This window comes from Protomyctophum bolini (assembly GCF_963924005.1).
Source record: "Protomyctophum bolini genome assembly, chromosome: 3".
Taxonomy (NCBI): domain Eukaryota; kingdom Metazoa; phylum Chordata; class Actinopteri; order Myctophiformes; family Myctophidae; genus Protomyctophum; species Protomyctophum bolini.
Window position 1 is genome coordinate 21,834,712 of NC_137864.1, and position 10,178 is coordinate 21,844,889.

The 10,178-nt window shown below is 41.2% G+C and overlaps 1 protein-coding gene across 1 annotated transcript; it reads left to right on the forward strand.

The window, feature by feature from the left end:
- Positions 1–592: 592 nt before the first annotated feature.
- scpp5 (secretory calcium-binding phosphoprotein 5) lies at positions 593–4,504 on the forward strand. Its single transcript, XM_080759987.1, has 11 exons — positions 593–658; positions 1,158–1,232; positions 1,346–1,399; positions 1,761–1,826; positions 2,472–2,525; positions 2,677–2,745; positions 3,128–3,157; positions 3,261–3,299; positions 3,392–3,550; positions 3,676–3,759; positions 3,953–4,504. Exons 2-11 carry the CDS (start codon positions 1,179–1,181, stop codon positions 3,971–3,973), a joined length of 630 nt encoding a protein of 209 aa, XP_080616113.1. The 5' UTR covers positions 593–658; positions 1,158–1,178; the 3' UTR covers positions 3,974–4,504.
- Positions 4,505–10,178: the final 5,674 nt, after the last annotated feature.

Consider the following 10,178-nt stretch of genomic DNA (forward strand, 5'->3'; position numbering starts at 1 on the left):
CTATAAGGGTCCATTTGGTTCCATTTGTACACTCTCAGAGTTACAGACCTATAAGGGTCCATTTGGTTCCATTTGTACACTCTCAGAGTTACAGACCCATAAGGGTCCATTTGGTTCCAAACTATCATTTAGTTGGGGGACCCCCTGCAACTCCCTCAAGGACCCCTGGGGGTGCCCAGACCCCACTTTGAGAAACACTGTTCTAAGGCCTCGCATTGCCATCAAAAGACTAAAACAAATTGAATTGGGCCAGATACTGTATATTCTTCTTTACGGTTGTGGTGTCAAAGTGCCCCAACTAGTAGTGGTGCAGCGGCATGCAGTACAATAAATATATCCACGGTATAAATACAGTTATGCCTCAAATTCCAGAATAAGGAGTAAATGATGCTTCAAGGCGTTCACCCTATACTAGACAGTATAATCAACACCAAAGGCTGCTATTAACACAAAATGTGGATCTGACCACCGGTCATTTACTAAAGCACAAGACTAGACAGCCACACAACTAGTCATTGGGTATTAGCAACGTCACGACCATATATGTTCTGATTGGCTCTGAGAGGAATGGACAACCTTTAAAAAGCCTGAATACCTCAATGGACAACATGAAGGACTGACTTCATCCACTTCATCCTCACTACCCTTATTGCAGAAGGTGAGATATTAATTTGGTTTTTTTTATTGCATTGTATTGCAAATATATATATTCATTAGGGCTGCGGGACTTCAACTGATTGATTTCGATTAGATTAGTTAATTACAGAAACGATTAAAATAAATTAACGCAGTTTAATCACGCTTAGTTTTTGCACCATGGAACCTTTCTCACTGGATGAGTTTCAGGCCATACCGATCATACCGGTGCACGCACCGGGAGCATGCAGACGCCGATCAGACCAATTTGCTTGGCCCAGTGGATGATGGGAAATTTTTATATATAAAAAAAGAAAACTCACTCACTGATTCACTCGTATATCAATATCCGTTATAATTGAAAATAAGAGAAAGCTTAATTCCCACGTCAAATTCTTGATATGCGATTAAAATAATTTTAGGCTAATTCATCACAATGCCTCAAATTAATTAGATTACTATTTCTAATCGAGTCCCAGCCCTAAAATATTCATGTAACTGACTGTGAATTCTGTCTGCAGCTCTTCCAGAATTCGGTGAAAATGAAACTTGCCATCTTGTGCCTTTATCTGGCCAGCACAGCCTCCGCTGCACCAGTAAGTTGTCTGTTGTTGACACATTGATGTCAAGGGAGGATGTATAACCTAACCACATTTGAATTAACCACATTATTGTCTTTGGGCAAATATTTCTCCCTCCACCATTATAGTTCCTACATTACCTATCTCATTATGGGGGCTCCAGGCAAGGACCACCCACACAGGTATAATGCATGTATTTTTTCAGTAACTTCTTTTTTTTCTTCAGGAAAAAAGCTTATATTTTGAAAACAAAGCAATACACTGCCTCATCAAAGTTGGTGTCGTGACTTTATATATTGTCAGTTACTTCCATGATAGGGGAGAGGTGGTGGAGTTAGCTGCTTTAGCAGACATTTTGGGGGTCCAATGGAGTGAAGAGGTTTTGTCCGAAGCCTTTTTTTTAAATACTTTAATTTAATCTAATACCTCAAAAATGGAGTTACGAGGTTTTACGTCTGTGTGTCAGGTTTCCTCTCGACAGCAACAATTATTCTTGCTGTCAGTCTGTAATCAGTCTTTTATTTGCCTTTTATTTCCTCTCAGGGTAATAACGGTGGCTACGCATTGCCTCAAATGCAACCTGGAATGGCCCCCATCAGCATGGAAATAGTACGTTTCTCACCCGTTTCTCTCTCTCATACCCAGTTACCTATTATATAACTCAAGGACTGTACAAGTGATCACCTCAGACTATGTTTACACTTTCAGAGAGTTATTATAAGTTAACCCCGTCCCCTTAAACCCAGCGTCTCCCTATTCTGGGGCATGTTATAAAATAGGTCAACATCTGGTGAAAATATAGCTGATCTACAAGCTCAGCAACATGTCACGTGCATGTGAGCGTGCAGATGCAGATCGACTATTTTCACTATTGATGTAATATTGATCTATAGAGGGTATGCTTGTGACATCATCATCATACCCGGAAGTTATGCGGGAACGCCTACTGAGTGGCAAAAAAACACAATTTCTGACCATTAAATGACGTTGAACGACATTTAACTAAGTTTGCCTCTCACTTTGCCACTCAATTTGCCATTCACTTTAAGCATGCGCATACCCTCTATTGGCGCAGTAGATGGTGTTTAAGTGGTCTGTGCACTTTAGTTGATTATTGATGTGATTCCTATTGTTCTTGAAGAGGCAGTATAGGCCTACAGGCTACATAAACATATTTAATTGATCTGTAGCAGTGTACAATGCTGTCACACACCTGTCACAATCTCAACGATTATTTTCTTCTTTTTTTAAAAGGTGTTCCCGCACAGATTTGGCGGTGGTGCTGGCGGCCCCTCAATGCCTGGACAGGTTAACAAAAAAGACAATAATCTCCCTGAACACATGACATACAGCATGACTTTGACAAATGAGAATTTAAAAAGCTTCCCCTAATTACCCCCTCCTCCCATTCATTCATTTATTTTCAACATAATTGTGTCATGTCTTTGTTTCTGTACAGTCCTTCCCCTCTCAGGCATTCATAAAGTACTCCATACCCCAGGCACCGGGAAGAAAGAGTGTGGAAATTGTAAGTGTTGGTGGTTTTTCCCGACTCCGCTGAGATTACAGGGCGTTATTGTAGACTGAAAAGAAACCATTTCTTTTCAATTACAGTAACGTCTCAAGGATACACGTGATATGAGAATTTAAGAGCCTGTTGAATCATGACTTGTTATCACTGACTGAGCACATGGACTTAAATTATACATCTGGCAAAATGTCTGTGATTGACTAAAATAATGTACATATCAACTACTATAATGTCTTATAGTTTTTACATAGATCATTATCATTTGAAATTAGAAATTCCTTTGTGGCGAATTGTATCTGAGGAAACATGTTTTATACTCGGTTTTCCTGGCTTACATTTATGCACTTTAATCCCTTCTTCTTTCCTTTTCCCCCCCAAGTACTACCCCTATGACTTCAACAAGCACCAGGTAAACGTTTTCACCTGATCTGACCAGATCTACACATATCCATTCACCTCTGCAGTGTTCTTAGATAGTAAATGTTCAAGCTATATTTGCTTTTTTGTTTCAGATCATGCCAAACATGCCGCCAATGCCACAGCTTCCAAATGTAAGACAGATTCGCATGTGACTCATTTCATTTGAACCTTATAGAAGAAGTGTGCCATTCACAGCTTTTACTGTGATTGTGTTTTTTCACAGATCTTCCCATTTGAGTACCCTCCCCAAACTGTACCCCAGCAATACCCTCCCCAAACCGTACCCCAGCAATACCCTCCCCAAACCGTACCCCAGCAATACCCTCCCCAAACTGTACCCCGGCAATACCCTCACGATACTGTACCCCAGCAAACCCTTAATGTGAGTAAAACAAAAACATTTATTACATTGTAGGCCAGAGGTGAGATTAGATTATTGCATAGTGCATGCTTTCATATCTTCAAAGTGCTCTCTTCTGAACCCACTTTTTTTCTTTGTTGTTTCAGCGGGTTGCTACCTTCGACGCTCCGCCACAGTCCCGGGTTCCTTCACAACCTGTTCCACAAGACCAGCCTGTGCAGGCAAGCCAGGTAAGTCCCATTCATTTAAATGTACGTGTTCTGTCTGGTCATATAGACAGCTATCACACTGTGTGTCACCCAAACATCTCAGTTACAGTAAATATGCAAATTATCCCTTTTTTTTATTAGCTCTTCATATTTGTAATGCATTTTTGTTAAATAAATGGCATGTTTCTTGTCTTGTTTATATTTGTCTCTGCAGGCCCCTGCAGCCAACCAATAAAATGATGGACACACAGACGGATGCAAGACTATTTCACCAAGGTTGACATTTTCAACAATGAAATAAATGCTGTTTTTGATGAGATTGAGATGCTCTTATTTATGTTTGCCTGTATGTAGCCTACTGTATGCAGGCCTCTGTTGTTAAATCTATGCTATAGCAAAGGCTCGGGCAAGTATTGTGCATCTGTATAGATGAAAATGCCACATGAGATTAATCTGCAGCTCACAATCATTATACAAGATCACATAGCATGAAGCCGCTTTTCTCTGGAAGAAGCCCAAAGAATTGCCTGCTTCCTCCATTAGTCTCGATAGATGAAAGCGAACCCGCTGTGGACCTTTTAGACAACTTCGTCATCATTTAGATAAATGCAGCAACTGTATAATGTACTATATTATAATAATTATTATAATCAGTAAAGAAACAACTTCTGCATACTTTAAGATGCCCATTTTTGTGAATGCCTCTCTCTTAAATGTATACCGTACTTTTCCTTTAGAGAATTAAAATGTACTTTTCCAAGCAACATTTGCAGCCTTTCTTTTCATATTGCCTGTCACTGGTACATATTAATGAACCATGCAGATGTCCTTCGATTGAATGTGCTCACATTTGACACTTGCTCAAGGAAAGAGCTTCCGCTCTGTGAGAGATATGTGACATGGTAACAGATACCGTAGGGTACCTCAGATAGACTGCTGCTTTAACCCAATTAGGACTGAGACCAGATTTTAACAAAATGTCTTCTAAATCAGTTTTCTGAAAAAAAAATATGTTTCTAGATATCAGTGGTTCTCAAACTATTTCATGTCAAGGACCCCCACAATTATATGTAACTGCATGGTCTCTTGACCCCATATGTTGTTCCAGGGACTCCGCCTGAAGCAAAGATATGAGTTAAAAATATATTCAAAGATTTGCGTCACATTTTCACAATTCATTAAAAAAATAGCTGATCTACAAGTCCGTAGTGCGGCACTCAGTGCTGCGCTACGAGTTTGTAGATCTGCTATTTTTCAACAGCTAAAGTTTAAAATAATGGTTAAAAGTGTTTTAAACGCTATAATAATGTGACACAGATGCGTTTCCCGTCCTAAACGGCTTAATCATTCCTCTCCTCATATCCTCCGCGCCGCCCTGGGGTGGTTCGGGGCCAGTAACAACAGATCTTTCCATCTGCAACACTCTCACACTTGTCTCTCAAAAGATAGACCGATAGACAGGCGCCATCTTTATATATATATTTAAAAAAAACTATTTATGACCACACGTCTCCCCCTTCACAGGCGCGATGGAGCTCTCGCCTGAAGCTTTGTATCACATGCATGTCTCACTTCTATTACCTACAGCTAGTAGCAGTTGTCAGCACAGGTTTGAAAACTGAAAAGGCCTAATTTCCCTTGTCATGTGCTTTGATGCTGGTCACAGTCCTTGCTGCATCTTGCTTTCTGGCATGCTGTAAAAAGACAATTATTGAAGCCACTGTCTTAGACTTAGACTTATGGGGACATTATTTACAGGATTGCAGCTCCATCCATTTTAAAGCACCTTGACACAGTGTACCATTCATCCTGCCCTAAGATGGGTCACTGCTCTCTATGAGAACACAGGCTTATCCTCTATCTGAGAGGCCAGGCCATCTCAGGAATGGTCCCCTCTACATTTGAGTGAGAGAGAGAGCGCTCGAGCCTCGATGTCATCACACGGCCGGGGCGGTTGTGGCTCAGGAGGTGGAGCAGGTCGTCCAATGATCCGTGGGTTGGCGGTTCGAATCCCGGCTCTTCCTCCTGTCCACGTGTCGAAGTGTCCTTGAGCAAGACACTGAACCCCATGTTGAGTCGGTTGGTGCCATACTGTAGCTTGTACAGTATGGTTGGTGCCATACTGTAGCTTGTCACTATTGGCGATGGCATCGACTGTTGGCCGCTTCACCTCCCAATGTATGAATGAATGGACCATTGTAAAGCGCTTCGAGCACTTGAAAAAGCACTATAAAATGAATTCCATTATTATTAATACATATACACCTTATGGCCTGGGTCCGCCGTGACCACCTCTCAAAGCAATATTGATTTAATTTGATAATGTGTCCATCCCAAGTAACCGCGGGTCAGATATTACATTATTTCAAGACGACAGGGACAAAAACTGGTTTCTCTCTGTGAATAAGAATGAAGGGTGCGTGCGTGTGTGCGTGTGCGCTACGCTGTCATCTTATTACTACAAACAGCTTAGCGCAGTGGGCTCCGCGGACGCATGCAGTAAGTGGTCGGTGAAGCATCAAGAGGTCCCCGGCCACCTGCCTCAAAGCCATATGATAAATAATGTGTCCATCCCAAGCAACCGCAGGTCAGAAACTACATTATTTCAAGACGACAGGGACAAAAAAAAATCTCTCTGTGAATGAGGTGTGCATGTGTGTGTGTGTGTGTGTGTGTGTGTGTGTGTGTGTGTGTGTGTGTGTGTGTGTGTGTGTGTGTGTGTGTGTGTGTGTGTGTGTGTGTGTGTGCAATATTGTAGTGTCATACAAAGTGTACGGTAAATAAATACAAATAGTAAAGTTGCAAGCATAAACTGTGTATTGGATTTCATGGTCCAAGTATTACAATACAATATACGGTACCAGTTGAAGATCAATGCATTAGAGTACAATGCTTCATTCATGATGTCTCACATACATTCTCATACTATGGGTGAACAAGAGCACAACAATTGCAGCAAATTCCATACTAGAGCAACCTTGGAATCCTGGATGGTAGATAAGCCTACTCTATATAAGCAGACACATTAAAAAAAATTGTTAGTGTAAAGTGTCATTTCCCTTCCAAAATGTAAAGTTTTCTCTATACTATAAGTCCTGATAAACTGCCTCGTCTCGGAAAGAAGATGAACAGCAAATGGCATCCTTCTTCATTTACCACGACAGAGCACAACATCTAGCGAGGTGCAGACAATGGCTGCCAACACAGAACCTATACATCAGCAATTCAAGATAAAGCCTGACTTACACTCTTATCATAATGACGGTGTTGCCGACAAGAGCACATCTATATAAAAGCTCACAAATTAACTTGTAGATCAGCTCTTGTTGCCAAGTGCTACAGTCACATTTAGCATAATCTCGTTTTTAATGCTATACACATGCACATGCACACGCACACGCGCACACACACATGCACACACACACACACACACACACACACACACACACACACACACGCACACGCACACGCACACGCACACGCACACGCACACACACACACACACACACACACACACACACACAGGTCACTGTCAGCAGATGGAGCATAATGAAATGGCCTGCGTGGCTCATGTTGTCATTATGTTGGATTATGGTCTTTGCCTAAATAAACAATGGATCCAGAATCCAAACTTCATGATTATAGGCCTATAGTGTTAAAAGTGCATGTATGCACATTTCATTCCACAAATAAAACACATTTCCAGGACCTTATAGTTAAGACAACGTATCACAATGGACTCCCAACGCTCCCAACAAAGATAATGCACTGGGAGCAAGCTAATCATGTCATAGAAAAAAATCTGAATCGTCTGATTTCTGAAGTGGTACTGTACTGTACTGTACTGTACTGTACTGTACTGTGTAGTACTGTACTGTACTGTACTGTACTGTACTGTACTGTACTGTACAAGTCCTCCTCCCTGGCCTGTGTCTGTGTGTTAGGCTGTGAGAGAGAGAGAGATAAAGAGAGACAGTACAGGCAGACATCTGCAAGCCGACTAATTTTGACAGCGATGCAAAACACAATGCGATTTGGACCTGACAATTTTGGGCACATCAAATACAGTAGGCCTACATCAGACATTAAACAGGACTAGCCTGTTGCATAACGTGTGGGGACGTGTATTGCACTGACGTCTAGGATCAGTTATTTTACAAATGGTCAGTGTTACTCCTCCTATACAGTACACTGAGTACAGTATACCGTATCTTCTCTTGACCTTCTAGCTTGCTCTTCCCATCCTCTGTCACGATCCGTGACGTGTGCTGTGTTTTTCACGTGCTCCTTGTTTTTCTTTTTACTTTTATGTTGTGTTCCTTTGATTCTGTTGTAATGTTGCTTCCCTTTGTTTATTTCCAGTTAGTTTGCCTTACTCTTGTGTTGTACCTTTATTCTAATCTGTAGTTTTGTTCTGTGCCTTCCTGTCTGCCCACAAGGAAGCTTACATGAAGGAAAGGTCATGGTCACGTGACTGCAGGTGGTCAACGTGACATGACGCTCTCGGTGGCACCAGGAATTTCAATGAATTACCTGGCAGTGGATGGAGCCGGCTGGACCAGCTCTTGAACAAACACTATTTATAAAACATATTTGTCATATAATCGGTTCAGTCAAAGTGGAGACAGTATAGCCAATAACATCACAGGGAAAACAAGTTGCCATGTTGCCATTTTCATCTCTCAAAGTGAATTCAAATGAACGTTAACGTCCCACGATTAAACAGCATTATTACCTGTTTTTTTACACTATCAATAGGTAACTAAAAAAAATCACACCCGCGTGAAGTGATGGGCGCTGTTACGGCTCCACCGTTGGTCGCCAGCTCCGCATATCACTCCTCCAACCAGCTCCTACACCTGAGTCCTGACTGCATAAATGCGCTCCGAGGACTTCATTCCGGCCGCTGTCCAAGAGCTGACCTTATTAGAGTAGGCAATAGTACGGTACTATTGTCACTTTATTTTTGTTTGTCAGGTTGTCTAAAACTCAAGAGGTTAGTTTTAGAATGCTTTTCCCTGAGTTGCTCCGTGTGTCATTTATGTTTGTTAGAACCACCTTAATTCATATTGAATTCTTGTAATTAAACTGTTTCACTATAATTTGTATGCCACAGAATAAATAATAAACAACATTTTACCACCTTGCCTTATTAACAATATACTGTCCTATAGACTCGGTGAGTCGTTACAGGCTAATATATTAAAGACTAACTCATGTTGATTAGGTGGCGTAATGGTGATGTAAACAAACGGGGCAAACACAAACATTAAACGCCAACAATAACGAGACAATATGACGTAAATGACACATTATGATGTACATTTTCCCTTCATTGTCAATGGCATTTACAAAACAAACATTGAACTAAAGACAAACATTAAACTTGTGTATAGGAGGCCCTCAAAAAGTCAGAAATTGGAGTGTACGGAAATTGGATTTATGCTATCTACAGTAGTTGGGGTGCAGTCTGGGTTGTTTGTGAGAATTCATCTTGTTGTTCCTTGGTTTAATTTTCTCCTGATCTCTTCCTCCTCTTTCCGCTTCAGGTCATCTTGTTCCTGCTTCATCTTCTTCTCGGGTTCCTTCGTGACGCCCCGTGCATGTTACTGTAAGAGTACCGAACCATTGCATTTTGCAATGACTTTTCGACGCCTTTGCTCAGACGCTCTGATAACCCCAGGCTTTTCACTCAGTGTGAGAGCTAGTGGTCCCAGACAGCTTATTTCCCCTCCTGTTTGCTGCAGACTGGCTGCAGAAAAAAAAACTAAACTTGATTTTATTACCCTTTAGTAAACATTTTCATAAATACTTTTGTGAAGTTGCCCGAACGCCGAACGACCAAGGCTCCAAGAACAGTCAGAAATTGTAGTTTAAGGGTTTTTATTCTCCCCAAACTCCTCCAACAACCTCCAGACCGTTTTCTTCAGTGCAATTCACATATATATTCAAATATCAAAAGCAAAAACTAAATACTGGGTGGCCAACAATAGACCAACGAAATAAATACTTAGGCAAACACAATTGAACAAAACCAAACAGGATGAGAACTCTCTTCAGGCTAAACCTTGGTCACACAAGGCCCTGTAGCTCTCCCTCAGGAATGTTACCCGTGTTAAAGCCCACAAGCAACTGACTAGTCTGTCCCTGCAGCCTCCCTTAAATAGGAGTGGATCCTCCCACAGGACAGAATCAATGAACAACATTTCGTATACTGTACATAAATATACTTCCATAAATAATCCATTGTATAAAAGTAACCTAAACATACTAAATATGTGTTACAATAAACAAATGTAAATAAGCATGAAAGCTCAATGACAATTACTCAAAGGCTAAGAAGAAACACCCCTCCTGCATAGCACTTGGCCCCTTCTTAATCAAGGGAAATGTCACCAGTGCAGGAGACAATTAGCAAACAAACAGTGAAACTATTGTCG

Excerpts from the sequence above, each read along its gene's own strand:
- scpp5 (XM_080759987.1), top strand. The coding sequence starts at position 1,179 with ATGAAACTTGCCATCTTGTGCCTTTATCTGGCCAGCACAGCCTCCGCT. Across the intron at positions 1,400-1,760 it reads GGCAAGGACCACCCACACAG|GGTAATAACGGTGGCTACGC; the intron begins GTATAATGCATG and ends ATTTCCTCTCAG. Across the intron at positions 1,827-2,471 it reads CCCCCATCAGCATGGAAATA|GTGTTCCCGCACAGATTTGG; the intron begins GTACGTTTCTCA and ends TTTTTTTAAAAG.